This window comes from Vitis vinifera, chromosome 2 (assembly GCF_030704535.1).
Source record: "Vitis vinifera cultivar Pinot Noir 40024 chromosome 2, ASM3070453v1".
NCBI classification, from domain to species: domain Eukaryota; kingdom Viridiplantae; phylum Streptophyta; class Magnoliopsida; order Vitales; family Vitaceae; genus Vitis; species Vitis vinifera.
Window position 1 is genome coordinate 15,263,744 of NC_081806.1, and position 17,950 is coordinate 15,281,693.

The window sequence follows — 17,950 nt, forward strand, 5'->3', positions numbered from 1 at the left end:
TGAAGAAATAAAAATAAAAATCCCCTAATTTCTCAACAAGAAAATCTAAAAAATAAAAATAAAAATAGAGAACATCAATTGCTGCTTGAAGGGAGAGCCAGAAGGAAAAAAAAAAAAAAAAAACTGTCGGCCACTTGGGAATGGGGGAGAAAAAACTAAAAAAAGAAAGAGGGAAAATGAGGAGAGAGAAGATGACCCAAAGAGTGAGGGGAGGTCTCAGGTGGGGTACAGGCGAGGTCTGAGAGGAGAGAGAAAGTGGGTGGGGTAGGTGGGGATGTAAGAAGAGAGAGGAGAGAGGAAAGAAAAGAAAAAATAAATAAAAATAAAATAGAATATAATAATAATAAAAGTAATAATAATAAAATAAAATAAATAATACATAAAATAAAAAAATAATAATAATTAAATGATAAGTGGATAAAAAAATCACATGTAATTAAGATTTAAAATTTAAGGACAAAATTAAACTTAAAATTAATAAAAAAATAAAATTGAGATAAATTTTGAATTCTACACCTACCTTTTGTTTTTAATATTTATAAATGTTTATACTTTCATACTTAGTTTTTAATCATTTTGGAACAAAATCATGATTAAAATATATGGTTTTATAGTTTTATAAGAATTAGAAAATTTATTTGAATATAATTATTATTTTAGTTTTTGAAATTCAATAAATAATAAAATATGTTTGTTTATTAAATAATAAAGAATAAACTAAATTAAGTATAATTATATTTATTATCATTAATTAAATTAATAAAAATAATTAATTACCTTTTATTTAATATCTAAATTTTTTATTAAAAATATAGACATGTCCTTTTCCTTCTAATTTTAATACTTTTAATCAATCATTATCTATTTGAGTTAATATTTGAATTTACTAATTAGAAAAAAAATTAATAAAAAATAAATAATAAATTTACTAAATAATTATAAGACTTAATTTTAATTTTGAATAAAGTTAAATATTAATGAAAATAAAAATTTAAAAGCAATGAATAAAATTTAATCTTATCTACTTTCCAAGAAAACAAATACGATTTTACTTTTTAATATAATTATTTAATAAATATAAATTCTTAAAATAAAGTATATACTCAAACACAATCATAAAATACATAAAAATTAATTTTTTTATTAAATAATTAATACTAAATTTAAATAAATATATAAAAAACGCTGTTAGCTGGCGGTGGCACGTAACCCAAGCCTATGTTTTATAAAAAGTATAGATAGTGACGGAAACTAACCACATGATGTTTGAAATTTGAGCATTGGTCGAAAGTATAAAAATAAATATTATATTTAATAAAATGAGACCAAAACTAGGGAAAAAAAAAAAAGGTGACCAGCTTTAATTGGCCAGGCCTTTTTATATGAAAGACTTTTTTTTTTATGCGTCTAAAATTATGAAACTATGAATTGTAGCCAGTCCACAATGCCTGCGGATGACTTCAAAATTTGTGACGAGAATGAATATAGAAAACGAAGGCAGACTTTTTGCAGCCTTTTCTTCTTGTTCAAGTAATGGGAGAAGAACCTTTTGGGCAATATATATACTGAACGCAGTGTGAGGAATCCTCAAACAAAAGAGACACGAAAAAGCATAGGGTTTCTTCAATGTCTTCACCTGTTAGAGCCACCGTTGTTCAAGCTTCTAGTATCTTTTTTGATACTCCTGCCACTCTAGGTAACATACCATTTCTCTCGATTCTGCAACTTCTGTGAGAGAATCTGTGAGCTGATTGGTTGCTGAGAAACTGGAGGAAAGAAAAGGAAGATTGGCCTGATCATTTTTTCAGCTGCCAATCAAGGAATTACTGCTTTTACAATTATTTTGATGAGTTGGGTTGAGGTGGTTTCTCTTTTCATGGTTGCAAAACAGCTGAAAGTATGAGAGTTTCAAGTTTTATCTAGGTCTCTTTTTCCTTGAGTTTTCTCAGCAACCAAAAAGTCATTTGGGATCTCTAGACCTTAACTTTCATTCTCTCTATGCAACCAATTAATTTACTTTCTAAGTTGTGCATTATTAATTCTTGCAATGTGATTTTGGGAGCAGATAAGGCTGAGAAATTGTTAAAAGAAGCAGCTGCACTGGGATCCCAACTGGTTGTGTTTCCTGAAGCATTTATCGGTGGGTATCCCCGCGGACACAACTTCGCCGACCAGTCACCAAGAGGGAAAGAAAGTTTCCGCAAGTACCATGCTTCTGCCATTAATGTGCCGGGTCAGTTACCTCTCTCTTTCGATGAATGAACCAAAAAAAATCTACTCATGCTGCATTCTATGATGAGAGGCAGGCCTGCAGCCATGCTTATGCTTAAAAATGTTCCTGGAATTTCATTAAAATTTGTAAGTTTTGCATTTAGATTGGACTCTTAAATGGAATCAATCGTATGAATAAATGAAATGAAATTCCAACAAGTTAAATTTCATCAATAATTCAACTAGCAGACTCTGAGAATCCCCTGAATTTTCCGGCACTTTCAACCGTTTTTTCATAGGAAAAAGGCGATGATACATGGTGTTAAAAAGAATCTGATCAATTTATAGGAAAGGTAGACAGATTTTCATTTGCCCATGTTGGCATGAACCATCAACTTAACATATTTCATCTTTGATCTCAAATTAATGTATTTTCAGGACCTGAAGTTGATAGATTGGCTTCAATGGCTAGGAAATACAAAGTCTACATAGTGACGGGCGTTATTGAGAGAGATGGATACACATTGTATTGCACTGTTCTCTTCTTTGATCCAGAAGGCAATTACCTTGGAAAACATAGGAAACTCATGCCAACATATCGGGAACGGCTCGTCTGGGGTTTTGGAGATTGCTCGACAACTCCAGTTTATGACACTCCATATGGAAAACTTGGTTCGGTCATTTGTTGGGAAAATAGAATGCCGCTGCTAAGGACAGCAATGTATGGCAAAGGTATATATTTTACCATTTCTTTTTTCTTCACTAACTAGTACTATGGTTTGGCTTGAAATACATTATGGCTTTGATTGATCACAAAATACCAATGTACATCTATGTAGGTATTGAGATATATTGTGCTCCTTCGGCCGATTCCGGGGATACATGGGTAGCTACAATGAGACACGTCGCTATGGAGGGTGGATGCTATGTTCTTTCACCCATCCAATTCTGTCGGAGGAAAGATTACCCGCCTCCACCTGAGTATCTTTACAGTCCTACAGAAGAAGATGTCACTCCAGATTCTATTGTTTGGGCTGGAGGTAGTGTCATCATTTCACCCACCGGGGAAGTTCTAGCAGGACCCAATTATGAAGGAGAAGGCCTCTTCACAGCTGATCTTGGTATGGCCCTAACTTCTCCAGTTATATAAATATATATATCCAAATATTTCAGTATGCATACAAGGCAAATGAGTCACGGAATCATTTCATTTTTTTTTTGCTTCATAGTCAACTCTTTAGGTTGAAGAGGACTGCAAACTTAGTTCTACACACTATATAACGCAAAATAGAAGACTTGATACTCTGTGATATTTACCACGGACTGATCAAATATTTTTATGATCACTTGATATGTAGATGTTCGAGGAGAGATTCCTAAAGCAAAGTTCATGTTCGATGTGGTAGGACATTATTCGAGACCTGACGTGCTAAGTCTCACTGTGAACAATCGTCCACTGCTTCCTGTTACTTTCACATCCTCACCATCTAAAATCAAAGACGATGAGATGGATGAATGCAAAGATGTATAAAAGATGGGCAATTTAGGAGACTGTTAGCCTAGCTACGGTCCTCCTTCAATAATTTGAATGATTTTCGAATAGGTCAAACATTGTTTCCTTGTCTTTCTTTATGCTGTAAATGCAGTCTCATGTGCTTATGGAGACCGCACTTCTTTATAAATAAATCCTCGGTTTGAGTGTAAAATCATCCTTGAGTATTAATAAAATTGTATTTTCCACTTATTGTCTGGTACAACATTGGCTGAGGCCTCATTGGGCGCCTCATTGGCTGAGGCCTCCTCTATCATAGCTTTTGTCATTTAGCTTCTGGTAGAAGTTGAAACTAAAGGTTAATTCATGATTATGAAAGAGCGATCTTAATATTATAAATGCTTCATTAAATTAACATGAAAACATTCCGTATAAGCTATATATAGAGAACTTTCCACACAAGTAAAATTATCTTGCCCTCACATTATGTTTGTCTCTTGGAAAATTTGAGTGCAAATGTGAGAAGGGAAATGCTAGAGAGGAAAAATAGAAAGAAAACAATTGAAGAAAAATAAAAAATATATTTAAAGTTAATAAATTATATTATTTCAAATTCATTTTATATATTTTTTCTCTTTTTTTTATAGAAAAATTAAATAATTCAAAATTACATAAAATTTTAACTAAATTTAATTATATTTTATTTTCTTTTATATTTTTATAGTGAAATCAAATATGAGAAAATAATTTGTTTTTTAACATTTTTTTCTTTCTTTAATACTTTTTTAAACTAATCATAGTCTTATTTATGGACTCACATTTTTTATGTGTCTCCATTTTACAGCACGAATTGCTTTTTAGGTGAAAAAAATAGTATTTTATAAAAAACTAGAGTTATCTCTTATTTTTGTTTTTAAAAGAAAAATAAAATAAAAAATTAAAACTTTGAGAAAAACGACTCTTGAATTTTGGAAAAGTGTATCTTGAAATACCCAAATTTAGGTATGAGTATTAGGTTACCTATCGAAAAGATACCTTAAAAAAGTAGAAACCCTATGGACTTACATTTTTCACATGCGTCCCCACTTGAAATTGTGAGACTCACTTTTTATTAGTAATCAAAAGCATACATTATTTGTACTCATTTTTACATTATTTGTATCCTCTTCACATTGTTTATATCCCTTCATTCTTTCTCTCACATTGTTCATACCCTCTATCACATTGTTTGTACCTTTTCTCACATTGTTCATACTCTCTCACACATTATTTGTATCCCCTCTCACATATTGAAAACAATTTGATCACAAATGACTAAATTATCTCAATTTCATTAATAATGAACATTGTTCTAAAATCTAAATCTTCAAATGCTATTTAACATGATATTTCTATTTATAAAATTTAAATTAAAAAAAAATCAAATTTTACCTTTAACACTTGGAATCCTTCATATAATATCTTTGCAAGAAACAAAAATTCTTATTTTCCTTTTTCAAGATATATAAAACTTCATCTTCATTTAATCTATGAATACACAAAAAAAAATAAAATAAAATAAAATATTGATGACAATTTCATAACAAATGACTAAATTGTCTCAATTTGATTAATAACATAAAAAAAATTTAAAAATCTAAATCTTATAAATCATTATATATTTAAATATTATTTAACATGACATTTCTACCTACAAAATTTATATTTAAAAAAACATATCAAATATTACCTTTAACACTTATAATCACTTGAAACTTGAAATCTTTCATATAATATCTTCTCAAGAAACAAAAATTCTAGTTTTCCTTCTTCAAGATATATAAAACTCCATTTTCAAATTTAATCTTTGAACACACAAAAAATTGATATAAAAATATTAATAACAATTTGATAACATAAGATTTTATTATCTTAATTTGACTACTAATAAACTCAAAAAATTCTAAAATCTAAATTTTATAAATCATTATATATTTGTTATTTAACATAACATTTCTATCTATAAAATTTATATTTAAATAAAAAAATCAAATATTACCTTTGGCACTTGAAATCCTTCATCCTCTTCATGGAATACAATTTTCTTTTCTTCCTCAAAAAGTTTGGAACTAGATCTTCAAATTTGATTTATCAAATACATTCCACATATTTTTTAATAGTAGTTGAAACTATTTAATTTTCATATTAAATTAGTATTTTTTTTTTTTGTATATTTGAATAATGAGAGTCTAAGGATAGTCGGTAGGATTTTCATTTTTTAATAAATGTTAGGTAGTTCATTAAAGAACAAATTATATTTGATATTTAATAAAATATTATAAAAAAATTATAATATTTAAATATGTATGAGATGCATGCAATTATTTCTCACCAATAAGTGGTCTTCATAAGTTTTTTTTTTTAATTTTTTTAATAACATACACTTTACAACGTGTCATTTAATTATTAGGATGAAATGTGGGTAGTACCCCCATAATAATAAGAAGTGGGTACCAAATAACAACCCTTAATAAAATTGTATTTTCTACTTATTGTCTGGTACAACAGTGCAGCGTACTCATTGGCTAAGGCCTCCTCTCTATCATAGCCCCTTAATAAAATTGTATTTTCCACTTATAGTATCTTTTCTCATTTAGCCTCTCGTAGAAGTTGAAACTAAAGATTAATTCATGATTATGAAAGAGCGATCTTAATATTTTAAATGCTTCATTAAATTAACATGAAACAACTTTCCAATAAGCTATATATAAAAAACTTTTCAAATAAGTAAAATTAACTTTCCCTCATGTTATGTTTGTTTCTTGGGAAATTTGAGCGAAAATGTGAGAAAGGGAAAAAATAGAGAGAAAAAATAAAAAAAAAACAATTGAAAGAAAATAAAAAATATATTAAATTAATAAATTATTTTTATATATCATTTCAAATTCATTTCATATATTTTTCCTTTTCTATATCAAGATTAAATAATTTAAAATTACATAAAATTTTAACTAATTTTAATTATATTTAATTTTATTTCATTTTTTTTTAATTGTGAAATCAAACATGAGAAAATAATTTGTCTTAACTTTTTAATTTTTATTATTTTCTTAATACTTTATGAAACCAAACATAACCTTACTTATGAACTTGCATTTTTCATATGCATTCTCACTTAATAGAAGACCTATTTTTTAAGGTGAAAAACTATATTTTATAAAAAACTAAAGTCACACCTTATTTTATATTCTTTTAAAAGGAAAATTGTAGACCCCTTTTGCAAACCAAGTGCTATTTTTTTTTATTGTTTTTATTAATAGCATTTTATGGATATTTTCTTACCACCCGGGAGGAGCTGGACAACATTTCATTTGGAGTGGGGGACGGTTTCTGGAGGAGCCAAGCTGGCATGGGATGTGTGGCAAGGATTACCAACCCGCCATGGTGGTAGTTGAGGGTGGTGACGTTTTCGCTAAACCAAGAGTAGTGAAGCTGGCAGCAGCTTAGGGGAGTTTGGAAGAAAAACAGTCAGGGGAGATTTTTTTTTAAGAGGAGGGTGTGAGAAATGAGAACAGAAGAAGAAAAAGAGGATTTTGCTGAGTTTGGGGAAGCTACATAATCAAGTGCTTGAAGCCGAGCAATCCTAGTTCGCGTTGAAGTTGTTCAGGTGCAGCCATTGCATGCTCTATTTTCCCTTTTTTTTTTGCACCATTTTGCTTTATTTCTTGATGATATTTGGGTTTCTCTTTGATGATTAAGGATGGACATTAGAAATCATGCCCGTTTCTATGGAATTTGAGATCACTTGTGTATATTTTATGCTTGATTACTGTTTCTACAGAATATGAATACCTTGTTTCTTCGCTCTATCTCGTTTTTTTTTTTTTTTTTTTTTTGTGAGATGCCTACCAATCATTCTCTCAAACCCTCCATCAAGATCCACCATCTATGGAGTCGCCGCCTTCACCTCCCAATTCCGGTGCCAAGCTCCGTCTGATGTGTAGCTACAATGGCCACGTACTCCCCAGGCGCCACGCCAAGTAACTCTGCTACACCGGTGGTGACACCCGCATTGCGGCCGTGGACCGCCGAGCTACTGCCAACCTCTCTGCCCTCACCACCCAACTCTCCTAGACCCTCCAGCTTTCGAACCAGTTCACTCTCAAATACCAGCTCCCGCACCACGACCTCGACTTCTTCTTCGATTTCTGTGTCTAATTTGGCTGCAATGAGGGCTCATGTTGAGGATAGTGGTGTTACTTTGCAGGACCAGAAGGTTCATTTGCCTTTGTCCGAATCAATTGAAAGTGAAACTGTTGTTGCGAGTGTCATTTCTCACCCATAGACTGGTGGTAATCAAGACCCAGTTGTTAATATTCCTTTGGTGGACAACTGGGATTCTTCTAAGCCTGTTGGCTCAAAGAGTAATGTCCCTGATGCATTCTCTCGGATCCAAATTCACAAGGCAGTTGAGGTTTCTGGTTTTCCATCATCTTCACAGTTGGATCAGTAGCAACAACAATTGCAGTTTGTCCCTACTGGTGCTCAGTACATTACCCACTACCCCACTGGCCTAGTGTCAGTTTCTTCCCACTACCTAATATGTCAACCTACTATCAATCCAAGCGGCCATACCTAGCTTACCTACACCTCGGGCCCCACTCATGCATGGCCACCTTTGGCATGCAATGGCCATGTCCCATCCTTTTTATTCTTCATCCTCACACAAAATTAAATTCTCAAAAATTCAGTTTTCAAATATTTTTTAAAATTCCAATCTTTAAGTTTTTCAAAATTTAATTTTCAATAATTCGATTTTCAAATAATTTTCCAAAATTTCAATTTTCAAATTTATTTATTTAATTATATTATCATTATTATTATTATTATTATTATTATTATTATTATTTTATTTTTTAAAAAATTTCATTCTCGATTAATTCTTCAAAATTCCAATTTTTAAATTTAATTTTCAAGATTTCAATTTTCAAATAATTTTGAAAACTCCAATTTTCAATTTAATTTTCAAAACTCTAATTTTTAAGTTTAATTTTCAAAACTTTAATTTTTCAAACTTTAATTTTCAAATTTAATTTTCAAAATTTCAATTTTCAAATAATTTTTAAAACTTTAATCTCTAAATTCAATTTTCAAAACTTCAATTTCCAGATTTAATGTTCAAAACTTCCATTTTCAAATAATTTTTCAAAATTCCAATTTTTAAATTTAATTTTTAAAATTTCAATTTTCAAATAATTTTCAAAACTCTAGTTTTTTTTTTCAAATAGTTTTAATTCCATGCCAGTTTTCAAATAATTTTAAGTCATCTATTTTCTATCTTTCCTTAAGGTTTAGGGTCACCAAGAATTCCATTTTTAATAAACTTGTTGCATTTTTCTTTCATGCAAGCACCTTCACAAATTTTTTTTCTGATTTTAAAATAATTTTCACATTTTTCACTATTTTAAATAAAACATGAATATGATTTTCATAATTCCAAAATAATGAAATTTGTGAGATTAATTCATGCAAAATAAATTGGGCTTTAGTAGAGGCCCTACATATGAGATTTATCTTCTGATTGTCAATTGTTATGCTTAATGAATATTGTCTAATCTTTGTCTTGCTCTTTGATATATATGCGATAATTTTGTACTTGAGCTAATCTTGTTTCCATGATAGCATACTATTATTTGCGGCCAAGGTACGCTCCTATTCTTATTTCCTTTATTTATTCGTTCTCATGCTTGATTTGTTTTATTATTCAATCATTTTATTGGTATCCATTGATTTCCTTATCAATTGTCACATTTGCTTCACCTTATTTAGTAGAGACTCATTTTTTATGGGCTTAGAGGGGTGCTACGGTCTTTACCATACCTTCCCAATAAGCAACCTAACCCCCGAACCTAGGTTTGGTTTTTCACATACCGTATTTTCCAAATAAGGAGTCACACTTAGAGTTTTCTTTTTTATTTTGTTTTCCCTTAAAAAAAATAAAACAAAAATAAGTGGCAACTCCAAGTATTTTTCTAAAAATCATATTTTCACCGAATAAATAAAAAACGAGTTGCGTCATCGAGTGGGAATGCATCGAGTAAAATACAGGGTCCACAAAAATAAAATGAGAAATTAAAACCTTAAGAAAAATGACTCATTGAATTTCGAAAAAACATGTCTTTGAAAAACCCGAGTCTAGGTCCAAGTATCAAGTTACTTATTAGGAAGATACCTTAAAAAGATAGCACCCCTCTAAACCCTAAAAAGGTCCACTACTGACAGGTTAAGAAGGGTGGCAATCAATTGATTGACCTAGGGTACTAAGAAAGGTTAAAGTGTTTACCTAAATTCTAATAACATATTAAGCAAATGAACAATCATTCACAGTCACAAACACAAAGTAAAGGTAACAAGTGTACCTAAAGTGCTTCTTAAAGTGTTATCATAAGATGATGGAGTTAGATCAAATAACAAGATATTTAACATGCATCTAAAAATAAATAAAAAACAAGTAACAATTAAAGCAGTCAAGGACAATATCAGACATGGATGAAGTTCACACAAAATATACATGCTCATGGAATTACGAGGTGAAGGATAGAGAGCATACATGAACAACATATCTTAAATGCAATACACTTCCAATACAAATAGAGAGGTTAGGATAAAAGATAATGACAATCAATTAGGAGAACAAAACCTAACATGCATGGTATCTACATGGCATAAAGGGAGAACATGAACTCATAAAGATATCATTATCATACAAGGCATGCATACAACTCCTAGATATATATATATATATATAATAGAAGAAACAAGGATTATGACAAAGCATGTGACGAAAAATCAAAATAAGGGCATCACAAGTAAAATTTTAAATCAATACCTAAGAGCGTCATTTGACTAGATAATAAAAGTTAACCCCCCTATCATATCTATTATATCATATTTCAACAATGAATAATAAGCTATGTAACATCCATTTATTATGAATTAAACATTAAGAGCAATTAGTATGTAGAAATTCAGCATATGACCAAAATAGATTGTCTTCATAAATATTTTTTTTTAAATATTAAGATAAATTTAACCACACCAAAGCATATAGGACTTGTTATAGACGTCTAGAACAACATAGAAAAGTCTAAACACTCATTCAAGTGAAAGATTTAATCAAAACACCCAAAGGTCTAAAATTGGTAGAAAGTAATGACAAACATATACTAAATTTAAAAAAAATATTTGGAGGCTTCCTAAAATCATACAAAAAATCACACTTATTGTTTGAGGTGTTTAAATTACATAAAAAATAAAGTTTGGCCAAGACTAGAGAGCAATCAAAAGAATTTTTAAACCACTGATCAAATTGATCATCTGTCCATAATTAGTCATGTACAGTAGGTGCAACTTTAAAAGTCATCTCACTCTAGAAAACATATATTTCAATATCTTATGTGTCAAAATTCAACTTCAGAAAATCTTATGTCTCATTATGTATTTTTTTATTCCTACTTATTTTTTGTTTGATGATATTAATAACCTTTTGATTGATTGGTTAGTTTGTTATTGAGATTATTGGGTTGATTATCTTGAGAGTTATGGTAGTTATATCTATAACCAATTATTATTTTCCTAAACTTCTTTCAGTATATCTTTAGGATATTAATATTCATATTCTTTTATCCCTAACCAATCATAGGGTATCAATTAAACATAAAAAGCATATTTTTATCAAAAAGAGACTACGGGTTTTCTATTTTGGATATTCAAGACTTCCCTTAAATTTCTTGGGGTAAGAAAAAATGGGTATAATGTATAAATATTTATTTAAATTTTCATATCACCCATTCACCCCTCCCCTTTGGGTGTTCCTATTGGATTTTTGGTGGTTTCTCATACTTGTTATGCCCTATTGGAAAATCTACCAAGCGTAAGTTTGTCTGTGGATCTTCCAACACCATCCAATTTTAATAGCGGTCCCTATCCAAACTACACTATTCCAAACTCATTTTCCTTTCATTTTCAAGAAAAACTCCATACGAGCTGTCCAATGTGGAGAGTTGTTAGCATTAAAATAAGGCAAATTATTAATGGAGGATCCTACCATATGTTGGTCCATAACTAGATTTAGTAGAATTTGAAAAAAAAAAATATTTTTAATAATTTTTCCTACTTTGATACCAATTGAAAGTTATTTAATCTAATATGGGAACACCTAAGGGGGGTGAATAGGTGGTTTCAACCCTTTCAAGCCCAAAATTAAATATATTCAATTATTTAACTATCTTAATTCTAAATTAGAGAAGCCTAAAGAATAGTCGAAACAAGAGATATATTTTTTTTACATGGAAGACTTTTACACAACAAGCGGAAATAAAAAAACCATGAGGTCAAAGACCTTAAATCTGTAATCCATTATATGAGAATGCAATACACAGATTTACTTGGCAGACACTACTCTAAGACTTATTCTCCAACACTTACAATGCATTTTATGTCCACGACACAACATCTTGTGTGTTCCTAGTGGATCTCACCTCAACACTTGAGGAGATGCAAATCTCATTCACAACTCGATAGAAATAAATGGAACTTCTTTAAGAGTTTTATAAACAGGAAGGCTAATAAGGTTTTCTCAAATATTTGCATTGAGACAAAAAAAACCTATTTAGACAAGGAATTTATAGGATACAAATATCTAGTGAACTCAAATTAGAATTTCTAAAATAAATCTAATTACAATTATAAAATAAATAAAATTACTATTGTAAAATTAAGCCAATTAAAATTTTAAAATAATCCAATTATTATAAATTAATCCAATTATGCAAAATTGGAATCCTATCATGAGGGCTTAAGCATCCTTATTTTTTTTAAAAAAAATCTATGTACTTATTCTTCATATTTAGTGGATTTAACTCGACAATCTATAAACCCTTTGGTTTTTATATTTGTAAGGTCTTTAAGATACTTTTGTTGGTGGTTTTTTCATGTAAATCGTATGTCAATTCATACGGTTGAATGTTCTTTTTTCTAATTGATTAATTATATCCTAATTAAAGTGGTAGTATATTAACCTATTCAAATTAGGATGACTATTTTGTTCCCTCAACTTACACTACTTTTGAAGATGTAAGATTGCTATAAAATCAACTCAAGAAAATATAGATTAGTATTAGTAGTGACAAAAAGGATAATGATGATTAAGAAGGCATAAAGTAGGCATTACAAAAATTAAAAAAGTGGCTATTTATTTTAATCAAAAAATAGAATTTTGAAGTTGAGCTTCAAGAACCCTAACACCCTAAGAGATGCTCAAGTGCTATTAAGAAATGATCAAGGGATACTTAAGAGTTGAGAGCACCTCAACTACCCTTAAAAGGTGCTCAAGCATTCGAACTCAAATCTGCCCAATTTTGATAGTTTGTAAAGTTTCAATTCTCATCAATTTTCATACTATACTAAAGCTTAAATGATCAAATTTCAACTCATTTCCTCAATCAACCAACTTATATAATAAATCAATGAAAATTTCATAAACTACGATAAGCTAATGAAAATATGATATAGAAATAAAGAGATAATATCAATAAGGTCTAATGTAGAAAACCTTTGAAGAGATAAAAAAATCACTAGCATATAGGTAATCAAAAGCATACATTATGAAGAAAATTAACTGAATGCAAGAATTTACCTAACCTAAACCTTCAATTCTCTCCTGAAACCAATTGCCTAGTAGTTTCAAACTTCAACTACCCACTTTTTTTTTTCATTTAGACCATACATAAAGCTCATACTAAACTTGATCTCAATCTTTTCTTAAATCTATACAAGAAGAAGTTCGGGTTTTATTCCAAAGATAAAAAATGTGAGAGTAAGGATGAAATCTATATTGAATCAACCCATTTTGAAAGATTTTCAACTTAAAACCCATAAAATTTTCTTCCAAACCAACATCTCAAATAGGTAAAGAATTTGAAGCTCAAGGAAGCCAACTGGCTCTCACAATTGTTAAATCCTGTTATTAAAAAAATGCTTAAACACTAAGGTTTTAATCTCCATCTAACAAGTGGGATTTGTTTGAAAAATATGAAGATCTTGTAGATATGATCAAATTCCACTTGATAAGATGAGACCGTAAAATTCTTGGTACAACATAAACCATTACCTTTTAGTATGATTGATCAATAATCGATCTATATGCTTTAAATAGAGAATTTGACAACCTTAAGCTTCAATTTCAATTTTCAACAAAAGAATAAAAGTTTAAAACTTGGTTGATCAATATTTAATGTCATCCATCACCTAAAAAACACTTACCATACGAACAAGTTAGAAATAGCAAGAGTTTGGGGGAGGATTTAAAAACGCAATGAGAATTTTTACCCAGAATTGTTAATACACAAACACACTCAAATCTTCTCTAGGTAGTTTCACAATATAAGATCTTTAAACATTCACAAAAAAATAAATAGATAAACGAACAATTAAGTTAATAAAACAAAAATATTGAATTTTTTGAGCTAATAATGAAATGTTATCTATTCAACATCCCTCTGGATGGGTCCGTTATATAAAACCACAAACATTCAAATCCCTCATTGTACATGATATCAAGAGCAATTTGGATTTGCTAATACTAAATTAACTATTCCTATATCGCTGGGAGGATTATGGTATATTTGTCATTTCTCACTTTAATTTCTTGTAAGATATTGACTTTTGTAAAAGAATTGGAAGCTTCACTTGGTCAAAACATTACCTTTATTTGTATTTTTTTTACAAAGTTTTATTTTTTTGGATTATATTACATGATCTAAGAATTATTTATTGAAGATGACATTGTGTTTGAGTGCCCCACATGGTGGATGAAAGTAAACAAATCCACCAAATAAAACATTGATAAAATTTTGATTGATTAATTTGATTCACCATTTTAAGGTTTGGGTTCAATGGGTAGTTTAAACTTTCATCAAATACTTTTCCTATTTTTTTATTTTTTATTTTTACTTCTCATTTGATTCAAAGTATTGAAGATTATTAGTAAAATGTCAAGTTCATGTGTATTTAATTCAAATATCAAGACTTAAATTTTGATTTATTTAGAAGACTATAAAACTATTAACATGTAATAAAATCCTTCAAGTGTAATTTTTATAACCAAAAATAATAATAATTCAATAATTATTAATTAAAATTATTGTGATTAATCATTTTTGACAAACAAGTTTTTAAATCTTTCCTCCTAAATAATATATAGTGATTATATATATGGAAACATTGTTGGAAATCATGGTGAAAATGTTTGCTTGCTATTCATTGTGATGGATTATTTTGTAGATTTATAATGAAATTTTGTTGTGCCAATATGTAGGCTTGCTCTAAATGGTAAATGATTGGTGATCACACCCTTGTTTTCATATTATACTAGTAAATTTTTGCTTTATATTCAGTAAATAGTTTTTGAACAAAAAATATATATATTAATAATTTATATCTTTATCCTATAAAAGCCAAAATAAGGTTTTGTTGCAACTTTTTTTTTTTTTACCTTTTTTGACTTTATTTTTCCTTAATATTTACCAACACAATCTCAAAAGATTGTTCACACCCATTAAAAATGACATTTTTTTTAAAATTTCATCCCAATTTCATTCCCTTTCCCTACTCTAATCACAAACACTTGTTCTCTGTCCATACCACACCACTTGCACCCTTTTGACAAACACTAATCTCAACTCTACCGTTTGGTTACTAAGAAAATCTAGGAAAATGAAAAAGATTTTAACTTTAACATTTATGTTGTTGTATTAGGAATGGTGTAAACTCTTATTTTCCTTATCTTTTTCTTAGCAACTAAACACACCACAAAACTTCCTCAACACTTCTTTTACATAACCCAATAAAATAACCAAAAGAAATTAAAAAAAAAAACCATAGAAAATGCAACTTGACACTTGCATTAAGTTTCATCTACAAAAACGCATTAAAAAAAATGGAAGGCAAAAAACCAAAAAAACAAGAATCGGAAAAATAGAAAATAAGCCTTTGCAAAGTAAAGAAGAAACTTAGAACTAAAGCTCAACACTTTTTTTTCAGGAAAATTCAAGCTCAAAAGGAAAAAAAAAAAACCCTAAGGAAAATGGTAAAATAAAAAATAAAAAAATGGTGAGAGTGAGAAATGAGGGAGATCTACAATAGAAGAGTGTAAAAGAAGAGAATTAGAAGAAGAGTGTGCTCTCTCTCATCCGGACTCCAAGGTGTAATTAAAAAAAAAAGTTTTTGTGGTTTTTATTAATTAATATAATTATTATCATTTTTTGTTTAATTATTTAATTATTTTTTGATAAATATGATCCTGCTTGTGACACTTGCTTTAACATACGCATAAATTTTTATTTATGAAATTAAATAATAAAAAATATCAATAAATTTATATTTTAAAAAATATAGATACACTCTTTTAACCTATTTTTTAAAATAAAAAAAAATATAATTTTCTTATATAGTTTCTAGAATAGGAATACAAAAATTTTATGTAACTCTTTTCTCCTTTCCCTTTTATAAATAATTTCTTTATTTATATAGAATTTTAAATAGAGATAGGTTGATTTCAAAATTCAAATAATTATTTGAATTTAAATTTTAAGTTTTTTATTTATTTAAAACTTAGTTATTTTTTAATAAGAGCATGTGTTATAAAATTTACCCTTTTTTTAGTGTATATAAATGCCCTACTTTTATACCTAATTTTAATATATTTTTTTAAAAAAATTTGTGATTAAAGAATAATTTTTTTTAATTTGATAAGAATTAAAAATCTCATTTAAATAGGATTATTATTTTATTTTAAAAAAAAGTTTAGAAAATATTGTTTGCAAGAAATTTTATTTAAACAAGATTAATAATTTTTTTATTTATTGAAAATTAAAAATTATTAGAAAAAAAATAATATATGTTTGTTTTATACCTTTCTTTAATAAATTATTTTTATACTTTTCTTTGAGCTCATTTTACTTTTTTTTTTTCTATTATAGCAAGATTAAATAATTTAAAAATACATAAATTTCAAATTAATTTTAATTATATTTTATTTTCTTTCATATTTTCTATGGTGAAATCAAATATGAAAAAACCATTTTTCTTAATTATTTTTTTCTTTCTGTAGTATTTTTCGGGACCAAACATAAGTTGAGTTTCTTATTATTTTAAAACAAAATAACATTTTTTATTTTTTCATTTTTGTAATATAGGTTGTTTCTTATGGATGAAAAATCTTAATGGCATGAGCAAATTTGGAAAAAAAAAGGTATATAATTATTTATATTTTACACATTTGAACAAAATTTAATCATGTTACACCTGGATACATAACCCATGTTAAAAATTTTCATACTTGTGTTAATAAAGTCAAGTTTATTTAAATGATTCTTTAAAACCTAATATATTTAGGTTCAGTTTTTATCATTACCAATGCATGAGATTGATGTCTAAACTTTTTGTTAAAGGAAGCATGTATGATAAAGAAATTTGATCATTTTCTCCTCTCAAATTCTTAGGCCATGTTGGTACATAAAAATAGGGAAAGAGAATCAATATTTTTGTTTCCATTCCTATTTAGAATTTGATGATTTCGATTCTTGTGCTTGAATGCACTTAGGAATGTAAGATTTGAATAATTATTGGGGAAATTATGTAAATATGCATCATTGGGGAATAAAAAATAAAAAAAACCCCAAAAAGCCTATTTTCATTTAAAGTATCCTTTGACCCCAAATAATGCCCAATTGGTGCAATATTATAGTACACCCCCTATATGCCTGAAAATGCCCTTCGGTGGGCTATTTGGCCACCCATACCAGCCATTAATCCCATGTGGCAGCCACATCACCCTCTTCTTAATCACAAAGTTATGTGTTAATTGAAAGCTAATGATATGAGATTAGAAAACCCAAAATGCCTTCTTGAAATTATCCAAACCCCATTAAAACATTGTTTAATGAAATTCCCATTGAAACCCCAACCAACCAAACGAAATTGGTGGAGCCCTTAGGCAATGACCAGTGGTCAATGGTGGAGGCCCAACAGTGATGTGGAGAAAGCGCCAAAGGTCTCCCCTCCCGTTGTTCAAATTCATGTAGTTTCTTATGTGGGAAGTCATTGCCATAAAAACTAGAGCTTCGTACAAGGTATCATCTCTTTGTTCATTGTGCTTCTTGTGCAAATCTTTGTTTAATGTCAAAACTCGTGGTGTTGGACGCGTTC

At 28.8% G+C, this 17,950-nt stretch overlaps 1 protein-coding gene across 1 annotated transcript; it reads left to right on the forward strand.

Annotated features, from left to right (window-relative positions):
* Nucleotides 1-1,515: 1,515 nt before the first annotated feature.
* On the forward strand, nucleotides 1,516-3,955 carry LOC100240765 (bifunctional nitrilase/nitrile hydratase NIT4B). The gene is made up of 5 exons (XM_010666243.3): nucleotides 1,516-1,696; nucleotides 2,066-2,233; nucleotides 2,650-2,943; nucleotides 3,051-3,332; nucleotides 3,570-3,955. Exons 1-5 carry the CDS (start codon nucleotides 1,627-1,629, stop codon nucleotides 3,740-3,742), a joined length of 987 nt encoding a protein of 328 aa, XP_010664545.1. The 5' UTR covers nucleotides 1,516-1,626; the 3' UTR covers nucleotides 3,743-3,955.
* The last annotated feature ends 13,995 nt before the right edge of the window (nucleotides 3,956-17,950 follow it).